Source organism: Polistes dominula, unplaced genomic scaffold, assembly GCF_049000335.1.
Source record: "Polistes dominula isolate Pdom_NZ unplaced genomic scaffold, Pdom_raw_medaka contig_78, whole genome shotgun sequence".
Taxonomy (NCBI): Eukaryota; Metazoa; Arthropoda; class Insecta; order Hymenoptera; family Vespidae; genus Polistes; species Polistes dominula.
This window is the reverse complement of record NW_028301042.1, coordinates 2,150,001-2,167,508: the sequence shown is the minus strand read 5'-3', so window position 1 is coordinate 2,167,508 and position 17,508 is coordinate 2,150,001. Positions and strand designations below refer to the sequence as shown.

At 33.4% G+C, this 17,508-nt stretch overlaps 3 protein-coding genes and 1 long non-coding RNA gene across 9 annotated transcripts in view; 1 reads left to right on the top strand and 3 right to left on the bottom strand.

Moving 5' to 3' along the window:
* LOC107071728 (uncharacterized) overlaps nt 1–4,450 on the bottom strand; it is an 81,363-nt gene extending 76,913 nt beyond the window's left edge. For all 3 annotated transcript variants that reach the window (XM_089174922.1, XM_089174924.1, XM_089174923.1), the window contains exon 1: nt 3,698–4,450. In XM_089174922.1, coding sequence (XP_089031048.1) covers nt 3,698–3,780 — 83 coding nt within the window. In that variant the 5' untranslated portion in view covers nt 3,781–4,450. The remainder of the gene's footprint in view (nt 1–3,697) is intronic.
* A 4,713-nt stretch (nt 4,451–9,163) lies between these two features.
* Nucleotides 9,164–9,716, bottom strand: LOC149031736 (uncharacterized). The gene is made up of 2 exons (XR_016177404.1): nt 9,576–9,716; nt 9,164–9,488 (listed from the first exon to the last, which is right to left on the bottom strand). It is a non-coding gene; the product is annotated as an uncharacterized LOC149031736 (long non-coding RNA).
* A 2,392-nt stretch (nt 9,717–12,108) lies between these two features.
* LOC107071748 (dynein regulatory complex protein 1) overlaps nt 12,109–17,508 on the top strand; it is a 5,869-nt gene continuing 469 nt past the window's right edge. The window contains exons 1-10 of one of the 4 annotated variants that reach the window (XM_015331002.2): nt 12,109–12,298; nt 12,443–12,551; nt 12,651–13,001; nt 13,561–13,958; nt 14,271–14,487; nt 14,605–14,731; nt 14,813–15,027; nt 15,127–15,317; nt 15,429–16,041; nt 16,131–17,508. The exon at nt 16,131–17,508 is cut by the window's right edge and continues 469 nt beyond it. In XM_015331002.2, coding sequence (XP_015186488.2) covers nt 12,156–12,298; nt 12,443–12,551; nt 12,651–13,001; nt 13,561–13,958; nt 14,271–14,487; nt 14,605–14,731; nt 14,813–15,027; nt 15,127–15,317; nt 15,429–16,041; nt 16,131–16,187 — 2,421 coding nt within the window. In that variant the 5' untranslated portion in view covers nt 12,109–12,155 and the 3' untranslated portion in view covers nt 16,188–17,508. Of the gene's footprint in view, nt 12,299–12,442; nt 12,552–12,650; nt 13,002–13,560; nt 13,959–14,270; nt 14,488–14,604; nt 15,028–15,126; nt 15,318–15,428 lie in introns of all 4 variants that reach the window. The other 3 variants (XM_089174928.1, XM_089174926.1, XM_089174925.1) reach the window with 3 other exon arrangements.
* The window catches only part of LOC107071747 (zinc finger protein 385B), a 9,368-nt gene continuing 6,945 nt past the window's right edge, over nt 15,086–17,508 (bottom strand). Inside the window, exons 7-8 of the mRNA XM_015331001.2 lie at nt 15,440–15,680; nt 15,086–15,347 (exon numbers count right to left, since the gene is read on the bottom strand). The gene's annotated coding sequence lies outside the window, so the exon portion shown is untranslated. The remainder of the gene's footprint in view (nt 15,348–15,439; nt 15,681–17,508) is intronic.

Sequence of the window (17,508 nt, the reverse complement as noted above, 5' to 3'; positions counted from 1 at the left end):
TATTTAGGTAGCCGTAAGTTGAGAGTCACTGAGGTTTACGTTAGCCTCCGCAATATATATAACGAAATTCTTTCCCGTTCTCTCCCTTCTCGTTTCCTTGTTCTCTTCTTTCTTCTTCTTCTTCTTCTTCTTCTTCATCATCATCTTCTCTTTCGAGAGACGTACCAACAAAATAACTCATTATTCTCTTATCGTCTCAAGCTTATATAGCCTCGAGACGAAGTTCATTGCTTACGTTGTATGTATATGTAATATGTATGTGTGTGTGTGTGTTTGTGTGTAGGACCCAGTCAAACTTACTTTTACCTTTCGAATATTTATAAGACACGTTTTTCTTCCATTACGATAAACATCCTAAATTTTCATATATATGGTACAATAAAAAAAGAAAATATATATATATATATATATATTTTACTAAGAGATATTCCAGATTATCTCTTACATTGAGTCATAATCTCGTCATTCTAACAAAATGTATTTATCTACGGAAAAGTACAGATTAGAGATAAAATCTAAAGAAAGTTTTCAAATGTGATGGTAGTGGTTGGTCGTTAAAAGTGAACTGTACTTTTCCAAAATAAAATACTTTTTCAAACTAAGTCTTGTTTATTTCATGTAATTGGAACTTAACGAATGACGTATTGGAAACTAAATGACAAAGGTACTTATAAACATCGATAAGATATATTACGAATTACTTTATATCGTGCAATAGCAAGGTAAGGCAATTACACAATCCAAATTACACGTAAACAGGATATTATAAATTATTACCGAATAATATATTCTCCTATTAATGAGATAATAAATTATGTATATTCTAACACGAACGATAAAATAATCGTTGATTATTCAACAACGAAACACAAACAAAACAAAACAAAACAAAACAAAAATAAGTAGACTAGTTTCTAACATTTATGCAAAGTTCCCCTCCTGAAACTTAACACTTTCAAATATTTTATAAGATACTTTGAATATGAACAAATATGGCGTACACATTAATTAATAAATTAATTAAAATCAAACATTTGCACGATCAAAATTAAACAAGAGAGATAGAGAGCCCTGAATTTGTGTTTCTTTGTATTTTAAATATACTTTTAACGAGGTCAAATTAACATGATATTGACCGAAACATTGATAATAACAAAAGGGGTAGTAGAATGTTTTATGTTTAATTAAACATTAATAATTTGATCTCGTAATGTTCATCATATTTAATTAAAAAAACCAAAAAGTATAGAAAAAGGTAGCCGCAAGTTGAGAGCCACTGATCGAACAATAACTTCGTGCCGCCGCGAGCTCTCAAAATGGCTGTCCTCAGCTATTATTACTTCGGGGAAAAAACAAATGACGGTGCGTTCACGCTACGCGAACTGAGAAGAGAGAGAATAAGAGAGAAGAGAAGAGAAAGAAGAGAAGAGAAATAAGAGAAGAAGAAGAAGAAGCCAAGGCCCTCTGCACCAGCAGCAAAACTACGAAGAAGACGACGATGTTCATCGTCATCCCCGTAGTGTGCGTACGTGGGTGCTGCTCCTTCCTTTTGGCTTCCCCGCCCCCCCACCCTTTCCGATCGTAAAGCTTTTTAAGATTCTCTCGAAACTCTACGTACAAAGTCAAAAACATTTTTCCATCATTGGAAAGAATCGTATTTCGAAATAAGAGAAAACATAACCTTCCTAAAACCTGTGCTGTTGTGTATGTGCCACATGTTTGTGAAATAAAAAGAAAATTCAATCGACACCATGAGAAAAAAAAAAAAAGAAGAAGAAGAAGAAGAAGCTGAAAAATTGAAGATTCATATCTTTATTTTTCTTTTGTAGAAAATTCCTGGGTTTTTTTTTTTTCTTTAAATACCCCCTCCCCCATTTCTCAATGCCCATTTTGTTCTTTTATCTTTTCTATAAAAGGAAATTAGTATCAAGTAACCTTGAAGAAACATTTTTTTTTTTCATTCTTTTTTTTTTTTCTTCAAGCAATACACACACACACACACACACAAACACAAACTTATTGGAAAACGTGAGGGACAATCAAAGGAAATCCCTTTCCCTTTCCCATTCTTATTTTTTTTCCTTTTTGTGCGATAAAAATACTTTCCAGAATCTTTTTTTTTTTTTTTCTTCTGAATGAAGAAAGATTAGCGCAAGAAAAATTGATTTGAGGACTACTACGTGAGTCAAACAAATATTTTTTTTTTTTTTTTCTTAAAGAAAAAAGAGAAATCTTGTTTTTTTTCCCTTTTCTTTTACATTGAAATAAAATTGAATATCACAACGAATTTTTTGGGTCCTATATAGATTTATGATTAGTATGAAAGTACCATCATTTTGTTATTTGCTTGTCCATAGAAATTCTATCGAAGATTTCAAGATTCTTTTTAAAGGTTATTTAAATATGGAAGGAATCCCGACGGTCAGTCAGTATTCAATAACATTCCTTTTTTACTCCCTTTCCCTTGAACCTTTTATTCACATTATGTAAAAAAATAGTTTCTCTTCTTACAAACTTAGATCATAAGATTTCCCTTTTTTTTCGTGTTATCTCGTTTTCCCTTTTGTAAGATAATCTAACGGTGATTTTTCAGAGGTTAGGATTCATAAAATTAACACACAAAAAAAAAATAAATAATCTTTTTACGATGTCAATTGTAAAAGGAATACTTTTTTTTTGTAATAAAATGAATTTGGTTGTTGAATATTATCGAGAAAAATAATCAAACCATCATCATATCTCTCCCATTCGCCATTTTTGTATAAGAAAAATCAACGATAATTACAGTTTTTCTTATTTTTTTTTTATTTTCATCATCGTTGGTAATAATTTCTTGTATACTTTTGAATAATAGAATAATCAAAGGTTATTTTCTCTAATGAAAATAAATATTCGTTTCAAAACATATATATATAACCTATCAAAATAAACTAAATATAAATAATTACCAAACAATAATACACTTTAAGATTATACCCACTTTAAGTAAAGGGAACAAAGTTCTAACAACCGTATTCAAACGACAAATTGACTCTAAAATAATTCACCTAAATGAAAATGATTCCATCAAAACTAAAAAAAAAGAAAAATTAGTAGTTGAGAGGGGGAAAAATAAGTAAAATGGCGTCGTCCATTAATAATGATTCAAATCGTTCAATCAAATTAAAATTACATTTATAATACATGCACAACAACATTATTAATCGTAGTAGAATAAAATGTTTCAAATATATCTCGAAAACTTAGTACTTTTATCAAAACATTAGAAAGAATATCATTTTTAAATATAAGTTGTTAACGTGTTAATCATCATATGAGTCATTGCTAATCGCCATGTTTTCTATCAAGTCACGTGGATTATCAGCAGCCAATAAGGTTATATCATTTAATATCTAATCTGAAAATAACTGTCTGTACAATAAAACAATGAACAAAAACCATGGAAAATAAAAAGTGGGTGGTTTATCAACAATCAACGTTTTATCAAGTTGCAATTAGAGAATAAAATAAAATTAAATAAAATTAAATAAAATGAAATGAAATCTTAGCAACAGCAGCCAATAGACGAAGAATATTAGAAATGAAGCAGCAAATTGGAGAGTAGAAATTTTGCTGTTGCTGAAATTGGGTGTTTGGTGCAACAAATGCAAAGGATATACAAAAAAAAAAAAAAAAAAAGAAGTGAACATAGGCTTACCGTTTGAAATGCTCTCTTATACGATCCTCTCGGATGTTTTCCGGCAGATTTCCAACCCACAGGTGACGTGTCTCTCTAACCATTTTGCTCCGAACTCTTCATTTGGGATCGGATGTTGTGGTATCGTTTGACGGCACTGTATAACGACACACAACCACTAGGACCGATGATATAATATATATATATTAATATATATGTATATATATACATACATATACATATATATATTAAAAACAACCGGACTGGCTGGATGGGCACTTTCTTTTGCGCGAACACACCAAAATCTCACACCACTTAAATAATTTTATTATACTTGTAAAAATTCTTCTTCTCTATTTTAATTAGAGTAAGATAAGGATGAGAAACAACGTTGCTGTGTTGGTTGGTATGAACGAGTGAGAAAGAGAGAAACAAACAAATGAAACAAGTAAAATAGAACAAACTGTAAAAGAAAAATTCCTTTTTTTTTGTCTTCTTCTTCTTCTTTTCCTATTTCTCTCTCTCTTATATATTTTTTTATTCTCTCCTCGTAGAAACAAACGCGTGTTCTTCCTTTTAATTAATATTTCTTGTACTTAATAAAACAACTCCTTTTTTTTCTTTTTCTTTTTTTTTCTTTTTGCACACTTAATAATTATAATCGTTGAAAAAAAAAAAACCACGTGCACGCAACACGACGATGTGAAAAACTCGTTGATTGGTTGTTGTTGTGTTGACGACGACGACGACGACGTGTATTTCTTTTTCTTGCACGCACTTAATAATAAAAAAAAGAAGAAATATTGTACACGAAAAATAATTAACAATGATAATTAATAATAATAAGTAGTAGAGAACAAAGAACTATTTTTAATAGTAAATAATAATAAACCCAAAAAAATGAGAGAAAAAAAATAGAAAATATAATCGAAGGAACGTTAAGTTGTTAAATCCGACGATGTTTACTTGTAGCACTAAATTTTCACGAAGAAACACTTATATTTATATATATATATATATCTCCTTTTCAAATCGTATTTACACTTTTCCTCTTTTTTTTTTTTTTCTAGTGAAAAACTAAAACTAGGAGAAAAATTTCAATGAACTATATCGATGAACCAAAAGCAAGAATGCAATTTTAAACAACAACAGATCTTGATGATCACTAAACACTAGCACTAACAACAATGTTCCTGTTTCTGCTGCTGCTGTTGATGATAAAGTTGCTGCTGCTGCTGTTGTTGATGATTCCACTGCAAGGGCTGTTGTTGATATTTTGGTGAATGATGACACTACCGCCACCACTGCAATTTTTAGTGATATTGTTGTTGATGATGGCGTTGTTGTTGATTGGATTAATAAGAATTAATATAACGTTGAACAATAATCCAATAGTACTGGCGACGTTGTTTATTATTTTGTAATTGCAATTGTCGCTATTGTCTTTAATATAGTAGCAACTGTTGATGCAATTAACAACAGTTTTTTTGTTGAAATAATTTCTATCGTTGTTGGTTATAACAAGATTGTTTTTAGGTTGGTTTGTTCTAAGTGCGTCTTTGCTGGAACTTGAACTGGTATGATCGTCGTCCACCTTAGTAACGTTGTGATCGTTGTAGTTGAAGTTGAAGTTGAAATTGCCTTCGTTCGGATTGTTGTTGGTAATTATTCGCCAACGGTTGTTGCTGTTGTTGTTGTTGGTAGATAACAGTATTGGGGGTGTTGTTTCTCGCGTTGTCAACGTCAGCAAGGATGACGATGATGATGACTTCGATGACGAGGATGACAACAACGACGACGACGACGACGACGACGATGACGACGACGACGACGATGATGATGGTGATGATGATGATGATGACCACCACTCAGTTAGCAAATTGGAGGAGGATAACGTTGTTGTTGACCACCACCACCACAACAACAACGACGACGACGACGCCGACGACGACGCCGACGACGACGAGGTCGACGACGAGGTCGACGACGACGGCGAGGTCGACGCGTAAATAATAAAGTCGATGATGGGAGGATTTCTTGTTAAATAAACTAAACGATGGGATAACCTAGAATATGAGCCCTTATAAAAGACACCACTTACGGCAACGGCTACGAGGAGGACCAGGGCCGTCGCCGAACACCACATCGTACACCACTAATTCACGTTATGAACGGCTAAACCGACGGGGGCTAATCACACGTCACACCACGGGCCACTACGGTAAAACCTAGCGGCCGATCCATCATTAATCTTTCCAAACAATTTAATGTAATAACACCGTATTTAATGATGGGCTTTAAACAAATATCAACGAAATAACTTAAACCGAAAAGAACAACTCTCCTCAACCACCACCAGGCTTGCTGCTGCTGCTTGCTTCTTTTCTTCTCTTCCAAAACCCCCAAAAAAGAAATAACCAAAGGGTAAAAGGAAACTACACAATTGATGTTGTCGTTGATACTGCTGCTACTGCTACTTGTAGTACTGGGCTTGATTATTTTCACTCGAATAACACAACTTTATATTGAATTTTGTTTCCTTTAGAATACAACTATATCAACTGACGACGAATTACATCCTTCATCCGAGTTAACAGTCACTGCATTTGTCATAATTGACTATAAACCGACAAATGTAGAAGGGGAAGTACCCAAACGGATTTTATTCGTCAGGATTCAGGCTTCCCGCGTGATTTTATTAAAAACTTTTATTGCTGCCGAGTGTTTCTGGGTAGACTCCCTCTATTATTTATTGTTGTATGTATGATGTATATATGTTGTGTGTTACCCACCCACTTCTTCTTACTCAATCGGATGTCACCACTACCGGTCACTATTCCTCCCCCCCTCCCAACAAACCACCAACTACTACCACAGGACAACACAGCAAACACGGTAGAGAGAAATAAGACACACAATAGGCACCACTCTCTGCTTTCGTTTTTTCCCACGTAGAGAAGAAGGCCCACCAGGCCCACAACCCGTGTATATGTATGTTGTTGTCTGCTGCGCGGCTTCTTCTTGGATAAGAAGAAGAAAACTAATACGAAATAATAATCGTGACACACGAGATATACACCCACCCTCACCCTCCTCCTCCTCTTCTTCTTCTTCTTCCTCCTCCTCCTCTTACTCTTCTTCTCTCTCTCGCTCTAACTCTTTCTCCTATCTTTCAGGATTCCACCTCCTCCTCCTCCCTCTCCTTCTACGTTTGAATATAGTGGGTGCTTTGAACGTCGTGGTCGTTAAACTCGGCAATCTCTCTCTCTCTCTACGTCTGTGTGTTTGTGTGTGTGTGTCTGCTGCTGTCGTCTCTCTTATTATCTATTATCTCTCTCTCTCTCTCCCCCCCGAATTCGAAGTCAGAGAGAAAGAGATAGAGAAAGAGTAAAAATAAAAAAGAGAGAGAGAGAGTTAAAATAATTTAGGGAATTTCAAAGAACCCAAAAAAAAAGGGATTTTAATATTCACGCACTCACTGGTTATTATCCACCTCACCGGGGATGCACTCACGCACACAACGAAAGAGAGAGAAAGAAGGGAGAGAGAGAGAGAGAGAAATACAACACACCACCAATCCACACTCCACCACCACTCCACACCTTGCGCGCGATTAATTTTTTTATTTTGCTTTTTCTTCCTTCTATTTATTATTATTAATTTATTTTACAAATTTACAGAAATATGTATATATATATATACATATATATATACATATATATATATATATTATATTTTGAAGAAAGAAAAAGAAGGAAGAGATGTTAAGAAAAAAAAAATGCAAATAATTTTGCCAATGCAAAAATTTTCTTCCTTCAATTACTTTTATTTTATTTTTTTAAATTTATTTTTTCTTCCTTTTCACCCGCGCGCGCGAAAAAAAACACACACGTCCGTATGCAGGTGACTTCGTAATTTTTATTTTTTATTTTTCTATATCCTCTTTCTTTTTATTTATTTTTTTCTATACTCGTGAATGACGATAAAACAACACGCGTTTTTCGAAGGGCGCAGCTTTATTGCGGACGGGAGTGAACAGCTCGCTCCTACTCACTGCTCTACACTACTCCAAGTGACGTCACCGTGGCGGGAGCGTAGCGCAGCTCGCTGGCTAGCGGCGCCCGCTCCCGTTCCTGCTATCGTTCCACGGTTCTATTAAAATCCTAGGTGGTGGGGGTAAAGCAGCGCCGCCGTCCTCGAGTAAGGCTACGCTGTCTGGTGGGGAAACGGAAAACATGTCTTTACGTTCTCTACTCCCACCCCATACCAAGAGGGGTAAAAACGGTAGAGGGGAAGTGGGTTTGTCGAGAGAGGGGAGGGGGAATATCACAAGAGTAGGACATTAGTGTCGTGTTTGTGCGCCGTGGCGCGCTACTAAAAGCTCTGCTGAGTGAGTTTATGGTTGACGTGTGTACGTGTACGTGTACGTGTCAGTGCGCGCGCAAGCGCAAGCGCCCTTTTCGCCGATTGCGAATTGGTGCTGGTAGTGAGGAGGGGGAATAGAACGTTTCCGCGCCGTTGCCGGCGGAAAAGCTCTCTCTCTCTCTCTCTCCTTCTCTCTTCCTTTAGAGTAGGGGAAATATGCAGAGTGAGAGAGAGAGAGAGAGAGAGAGAGAATGAGAATGATATTCGTGTAGAATCGAAGCAAGGACAGGTAGGGGAGATCTCGAGCCTTTGGGTGAGAGAAGGGATAACGGGTCGAACGAGCTAACCCGAACCCCCGAGCCGAGAGCGCTGTGTATTCCCCTTCTCTTTCAAACGATCATCTCTCTCTCTCTCTCTCTCTCCCTCTCTCTCTCACTTCTCTTTCTTTCTTTCTTTCTCTTATTCTCTCTTTCTATCTTTACATCCCTTTGCCTCGCACCGCAACGCTTTGAGGAACTCTCTTAGTTCTGTCCTTTTCCTTCTCCTACAAAGCCCCCTCGTCGCGTAGTGTCCCTCTGCTCCTCCTGCACCCTTTTGCTCACAGTCATCGTCGTCGTTGGTGTCGTCGTCGACGACTATGCTACCCAACGACGACGACGACGACGACGACGACGACGACGACGACGACGACGACACAACGCAAACCCGCCATCTTTCTTATTATCTTCCCCTCTCTTTCTCTTTCTCTTTCTCTTTCCGTACCGCTCTCCTCCAGGGCCGTTTTAAGTGCAGCCAATTACCCGGGACATCTGTACTTTCTATTACTGTGAGAGCAAGCACACACAGAGAATAATGACCGACTATTGGATTATATATTAGGAAAATAAAATCAAATACAATACAAAAATCTATTTAACTATACTCTCAAGTTTCTTTATACTAACGATTCGAAAGTTTCAATCTTTGTCGACGCAAATCTAATCTTTTCGTATTGAAACTAATTTCTATTAAAATTAATAACTTTGTATAGGCTTCTTCCAAGTTCGACAATCAAATAAATGAATATTTGTTGTAAATAAACGCAATTTTCATTTTCTTCCTTCGTTGAATACTTAAATTGAATTAAATCTAAGGTTCAATCCCTTTTAGCGTATTTATTTAGTTAAATTAATTACATTGGTTATTTAATAAATCATTAACAAACATATTTTCGAACGATCATGAATAATATTGTAAAAAATAAACGATAAAATGAACGAAAAGTGACGAACTCAAAGGTAGGGGTACTAGTTTGAATATAGTACGGGCCTGGCGCTCCATCTTGTTTTCACTAAACTCGTGTCGACCAACGACCGTTGTGAGTCCATGGCATCGACTATGGCGGTCGTCGCCGCGCCTTTGTGGTTACTCGTATATATGTATGCATGCATGCATGCATGCATGTATCCTATGTATAAATGCTTTTAAATGTGTATAAATATATATATATATATATATATATGTGTGTATATAACGTGTGTATGTATGCACGTACGATCCGCCATAAGGTTCGTTCGCTTTGACTCGTTCAGTACGACGAAACAACAAACTGTTTGACGTTCCCTTGACGATGACGTTCCAATGTCCGATTGGTTCAGCGCGTAAAGGTGTTACTACCTCGAATGAAATGACGATTGTACAATATATTTTTGTTTAAATTAACGACTTCTGCTGCTGCTGCTGCTGTTGTTGCTCTAACAAACGACGATATATATACATATATATATGTGTGTGTATCGTGTTTTCGCATCGACCAGGGAGAGACCACCAACGCGTCCTCGAGGGACACAAAAGAGAAAGAGGAACGAGAGTAGTAGTGTGTAGTAGTAGTAGTTGCAATAATACTAGTAGTAATGGTATTAGTAATACAGTAGTGGGCTTGGGTTGGTGGGTCGAGGGTTAGGGGGGCTAGAGGAGTCAAGAAAAATCTTCCTAGAGCATTGTTTCTAATACCAACGTGTTATTTTATCGAGAACTCCAACCGGAAACGACTTTCCAACGAATTCCAAAGTCAAATCGACCGAAGGTGCTTCCCCTAACCCCACCACCAACCCCTCGCCAATGACGCGTCGCGAATTACATGCGAAATTGTTGTTGTTGTTCTTCTTCTTTTCTTTATGTTTTTTGTTTTACTTTTTTATTTCTTATTTAAAAATATAGAAAAGTTACGTAAATATATGTCCTTTAGGCTTGTGTGTGTGTGTGTGTATTTTTAGTTAATTTATTCGTATGACAAGTCAAAGTAATACAAAATTGTGAGGAAATTTGAGGAAACTTATGTTCAGTGTCGGATCCAATTGAATGTTACTTTCAAAACGGATCGTACGAGTTTAAGGATCGATATGGAATGAGTCATGTGTCTCTCTCTCTCTCTCTCTTCTCTCTTTCTCTCTCTCTCGTCGTCAACAACGACGTACCCTTTTTTTTTTTTACCCTTCTTGTTTACAGTTCAAGAGTATCGATCGCGCTCGATTCTCTTCTCTGTCTCTTTCTCGTTCGCGTGTGTACTGCAAGAAAACGTATTTCATCGTCATCATCGTCATCATCTTCATCATCTTCATCGTGGTCGTAGTCATCGTCGTGTCAGTTGATAAAGAAAATTATTAAAACTAATAATATTGTATTTATTGTTTTCTATGACTCTACCCCAAGTGGTCTGCGCTTATTGGGTTTGTTTCTTTTTTTCACTTCCAAGCAGAAGCGCAGGTGAAAAAAGAATTCTTTTATTTGGAAAAAAATATCAGAAGAATTCGATTGGTTCTAAGAATCTTATAAACATTCCTATCAAATTGATTCAATATTTCTAATTTCCTAGATTTCTTTTTGCAACAACTCTATGAACTTCGAATGACGTTAACTGTTGAAGGTCGTTCGAAAACTAATAGGTTATAATCCGCCATTTTGAATGAATTGTTCGTAAGTAATACTAGTACTAGTTTTCCCCCACCCCTGCCTCCTTCGACTTAACCCGTTCACCAAGTTTTCTTATTATTGGTGAACGATGAAAAGAGTTCATTGTTCTTGTCAAAGAAATATTTTGTTCTTCTTCATCTTCATCTTCATCTTCACTGTAACCTTACTACCACGTTTCTCTTTGAATCTAACGGTACGTATATTGTATTTAAGCGCGCGTAAATTATTTTCTTTTGCATCTTACACGAGAGAAAGAAGAAAACAAAACTTATCCAATGATGAGGAATGTGTCATACTCATCCGATGTTTGAACTAATGAAACATCAACTTTCTGCGTGTTTCAAACCGAGAGCCTTTGTCGCAATTCCTTTTTTTATTCTATACATGTGTATGTAGATACGTATGTATATGTATATGTGATAATGTTCTCTTCAATCTTGTATTCGTCAAGTTTTTAATCGTCGAATGGTTGTACGAATGAATATGTGAATTAAAGTATACACGGTTTTCCACTTACGATGATCGAATTCGTCTCTTACGTGAACGCGAAAATTATGGAAATTTCATTCCATTAAATACAAAATTAAAGTATGATGAAAAACCAATAAGAATATGAAGATTTAATGACGATTGCTGATATTTCTTATGAAATAATACAAACGTGCGCGTTAAGCTTTTTTTTTTTTTTAAATAATTGCATTTATAGCAATTTTGTATCTATAATAAAATACGTTTGATATTGGATGACCAGCAGGATTTAACAAAATGGCGGCATTATTTCGATTGATCTTACTAGAGTCATCTAGCGGTTGTTGTTGGAATGAATGTGTAATTGTTATCGACATGAATTTATTACCGACAGATATTTGTTACCGACATGGAATTGTTACCGACTGGAAAATATTATCGACATGAAATTGTTACCGACTGAGATTAATTATCCTACGATTATTTTTGTAATTAAAAACATGACTTAAAAATTGATTAAACAAACTTGTATCACCATGCTATGTTTTCTGAAAAAGTAAAATGTATATGCTTACTTCTTGAAATAAATCATTTTACAATCTTCTTACATTAACTCAGTTCTTTTTGTTAATTATTGCAATAATTATATTTGCCAATGACCTAAAAATAGAAAAAATAAATATATAATTAGAACATGATTGCTAAAGAAAAACAATTAATAGAAGATGTTGAAAAGGACAAAAAGTCCAAGGAATTGTCAGTTACATCTTCGGATCCAAATATACGAAAATTGGCGAGAAGACAACGAATTCAACATCGTTTGAGTGCTCTGCATAAGTATGATTTTGTAGTTCATCATTTAATAAACTACAAATAAATAAAACACAATTAATAATTACAAATAATGATAACATAATGTTTAAAGTATTTTTTACAAGATATCTCAACAATGATATATGTCAAGAATGTTTTATTATTTAGGGTAAAAAGAAAGGAAGATGAAGAAATTATTGAAAGAACTCCTATCGAAGGACAAATATTGACCAGTACCGAAATCCTTGAAGAAATCAAAACCGAAGCCGAAGAAGTGGTTCGTATTAATCCTACAATCAAACTCTACAATCTAAATTTCACTTGTATTGATTAATACACAAAATATTCTAACAAAAGTATCAATAAATACGCACAGATATCTAATGTTAGAGTTGCAAATGATGCACGTGAATTGGAACGACGTAAAGAAACCCAAGCTACGAGAGAAACTTTATTAAAAAAACTTGAAAAAGAGAACGAGGAATGTATGCTCAAGTATCAAGAAATCAATCAAAAATGGTCTAACATTCTCACATCGAAAGATCCATTGGACATACACGAAGAAATGAAACGTCAAAATACTAAATGTTTAGAATTAATAGCTAAAAAGGATGAAGTTATAATTGGACTTAAAGCTGAACTGGAAAATGCTGATCTCAGATTTACGGACGACTTGAAGAAACAAAACGAAGATGTCGATGTATTGATCGAAAGAATAGATCGTCAGGTTGATCATTTTACTTGGAACTTAAACCCCCTTTACACTTGAAACCTTTTTTGTTTGCGTTAACCAACAATTTGAGACAATTTGGGACAAATTAGGGCAACATTAAAGTCATTTATAAACAAACAAATGTATACAAGTAATCAAATTTCATCAATTGATTTATTTTTATACCAAATTTGAAAAATATTATACTCTGTAATTAATTTTTGTATGATATTTCGTAAAACAATACCCAAAAGTTGCATCCTAGGTTTATCAGGACACAATAATATGTTACTTCCGGCCTATTTTTAGGTGTATTACGATCAGAACAAACCTTACAGTCCCTTTTCAACCCTTTAAGTATATTTTAAAAGAAATATCTTATAAAACATCGTAAATAAGCAGATAGATTAAACACAAGACTTGAAATCAGTCATTGGGCGCCGTATCAGCGCCATTCGAGTTGCCACTTAAATCTGCTAATTCCTGTGCTAATTCAACGCCGTTTTAGTGCAAACGGTTAATTGTTCGTTAATTATTGATTTACAACAAAAAAATATGTTGTTTGTGTTAACAGTTGAACGTTATAGCTAAAGCTTATCGTAAAGAATTGGACAACATCGACAATGTTTTGGATGCTGAACGTAAATCAATCTTGGATACGCTGGAAGAAAAATGGGAAATTTTCTATGAAAAGTTGCGCAATGATAATACAGATGCTATAGAAAAAAGAAAAGAAATTGTACGTGATTATGAGAAAGAAATGGAACGAGTAATGATCGAACATCATGAAAAATTTCGTTCTCAAAAAATCACCTTGGAATTGAAGAATCAAGATCTTCAACAAAAGCTTCAAGATACGAAAGCTTTTTGTTTGATGAACGTTGAAAAATTGAACTACAATTATGCTGTTCTCAAACATAGAGATGAAGAAAATACTATAATCAAAAATGAACAGAAAAGACGAATTAATAAGTTAGTATTAAAAGGGGGGGAGGGGACCGAAAAGTAATGTCGTTTCAATACATGCATGTTTTTAGATTTTAATTAAAAACCAATCTGATATTATAAAATTTGTTTATCAGATAAAACATTGGATTGTTGATAACAAGATGTGATTGTATTATTAATTTAAAAGTAATAATATTTGTTAAAAATTAATTCGTTTGATTTGAAAAGGTTAGAAAGCGACATTACACTTTACGGTCCACCATATTGAAAAAAAAGAAGAAAAAAAATAATAATACACAAAGTAATATTAATTAATACACACATAACATTGTTTAGGCTTCAAGATATTATGAACGAATTAAAAAAAACTTACATCAAATTGGAAGAAGACACGCGAATTGAAATTCAAAACTTGACCGATCAAGTTCTCAAAGCTCATAAAAATATTTTAGAACTTGAAGAAAAATCTCAACATTTTACTAACATCAATGAGAAGAAATACTTTCAAATATGGGACATGAATGTAAAACGTGCCAACGAGCTGGTCGATAAAGTAATTTTCATCAAGTAATTTATATAATTATTATCATGAATTATTCTTAAACAAATATAGTAATAATAACATTAATGAAGATTATGGATAATGTGATGAATGAATGATACGTTTTAGATTATGGCTACCGATCGAATAATACATGAACAAGCTTTAGGATTATTATGGCAACCACCAGAAGAACAACTTTTGACCAAGGAAGATTTACCTTCTTATTGTACTGCAATTAGTACAATAAATAAAGGTAATATTATTATTATTATTATTAATTTATACAAAATTATTATTATTATTATTAATAATATATTATCTTGTTATATTATAGAAAGGATGGATGCTTTGGAAAAGAAACAAATGCCTATTATTTATAAAAAAGCATTGACCATGGAAGACATCAATTTGGAACGACGTTTGTTGAATCATATAATGAAACAAATATCCGAACAATCGGGTTATCTGATTGATGATAATATACAACAAATACTTATACCGTATACAATTGAGGACAATATAATTATTAGATTGGATAATGTTTTTCAGGTGTGTGTGTGTGTGTGTGTGTGTGTTTACGTGTGTATTCAATAATTATTCTGAAATGAAAAGATATCAATCGATCATTTTAATCACATGTTTTTCCAGGCATTAAACATTGTATCCGAAGAGGAAGTTCACTTCTTATTAAATTTCTTTCTGCCTTATACATATTGTCCCGATTGTAGATCATCTGATAATAATATATCCAAAGATACGGACAAAATAATACAATCTTCTTCATCATCATTATCATCATCATCATCATCATCATCATCATCATCATCATCATCAAGCACGTATGTATAACACAACACATTTGACGTAATCTACAAAATTATATTAAATTATAAATTAAATCATAATAATAATAAATAATAATAATAATAAATAAATAAATGTGAAATAAGGAGTAACACACCTGTGGTATGTGGTGAAGAATTAGACGATGAAGCAGCGTCTAAATTAGTGTCAACAATAAAACAAGAGTTCTTCATTGATGATGTATGCTCATCAGGTGTTTGTAAACACGTTGACTCAGATCAATCGCAAGATCCACGTCCCTTGGGAGAGACTATACGATCAATTTCCTCAGAAGAATTGTGTTCGTCAAACATCGAAAGTAAAAATTCATCGGAAGGAAATGAACTGAGTCGACTGGTCTGTAAAAAGGGTCATTTGCTCAAAATTCATGCGTCTTATGTTACAAGAGCGTTGAAAGAATTCATAGAGAAATATCATTTTATTAAACGCGACGAAACACCGGAATCATTGAAGGAACGATTATTCACTAAGAAAGTTACTATCTCGCGTAGTTTGACCATTGAGGATATTCAAGAATTTTGGAAAAGATACAGGGATTTGTTTCCACCGACTAAGGAACGTCTTTGGGATGGTTTACTCGTTGGTCTTAAACAATATCATGAAACTTTGAAAGAAAGACTACGATTGAATAATGAGATTGAATTTTTAAAGAAACAAAATTCTGAACTACGACGTTTGCTCAAAACTTACACCATAAAGGTTGGTTATATTTTTCCTTTTTTTATAAGAAAAAAATACAATAAATATTTAACATACACAATAATTTTCTGTTTTTTTTTTTTTCCTAGGATACTGAAAGTAGTTCAATAACAGAAACAGAATTATCTTTGTCTATTGAAATGTAATAAAAAAAAAAAAAAAAAATGAATCAAATGAAATCATCTACTTTCCATGTGTTCGAAGTTACTTAAGTTAATTTTTACGAGGTTGGATGATTAAATCGGATCCAACACTCAACCCCTATTAGTCGGCTTTTACGACAAGCAGAGGATACTGTGGGCATATTCTATTCCCAAACCCACAGGGCAAGATGCCAATAAATATTTTTTTGTTACTATTACTCTTTAATAAAAAAAAGAGGAAGAAGAAAAAAAAAAACACCGCGTTTGGTCAATCATTGAACCACCACATGAACAATAATGAATTATTTTATATCTATTTCAATTGATGGATAAAAAAGGCAACAAAGTTGATAATAAAGTTTACTTATACAATGACAATGTTGTAAATAAAATCAAACGTAATATAAAAGACAGAATCTTTATTAGATTCTGTACATATACGTCGTGTACCACCATGTTACATTCGCTCTCTTTCATTAACTCTGCTTTTATTTATTTATTTATTTATTTATTTATTTATTTCTGTTTTTTTTTTCTTACTTAAACATTATTATTGTTTCTTATTTTTTCATTGTTCTTTTAATTATATACACAGAGGATCATGGTAGTACGTTTGTAAAGAACAATCGCTAATACTCAACAAACACATATACATATATATATATATATTTATTATTGTATTTATTTATTTTTTAAAAAATTGGGCCGAAATAGTATTTTTCTCTCTTCCAAAAAAAAAAAAAAAAAAAAATAAACGATGAAAAAAAAATACAATTGGAAGATTTTTTTTTTTGTTCTTTCGTTGAATCAATTTAATATATACTCCCTCTCTCTTTCTCTTTCTTGCTTGCTTGCTTTTTATATTTCTATATGTAAATTGATTATTAAAAAAAAAAAAAAAAATACAATTCACATTTCTCCTGTTTTGTTGTTCTATCTCCCTCTCTCTCTCTCTCTCAACCCACCCCTTCTCACAGTTCTTTTTCCTTTTCTTTCATTTTAGTAGTTTTGTTTGTTTGTTTGTTTTTTTTTAATTTTTTTTTCTTTTTTCTATTGACAAATATAGGAATTATATATATATATATATGCATGATTTATACAACACTTTTATGTTCGATAACATATCGAAGGTTGCTAACTGTCCTTACAATAATAACAAAGGATAGTACTATGTTATCGTTCTAACGACAGATAGATAAACATTACTTTAATCTTACAAGTTTTGTCTTACTAATATTATAATAAACATAATTAGCACACTAATAGACTTATTTAATAACGGCATATATATATATACATATACATATATATATATACACATATG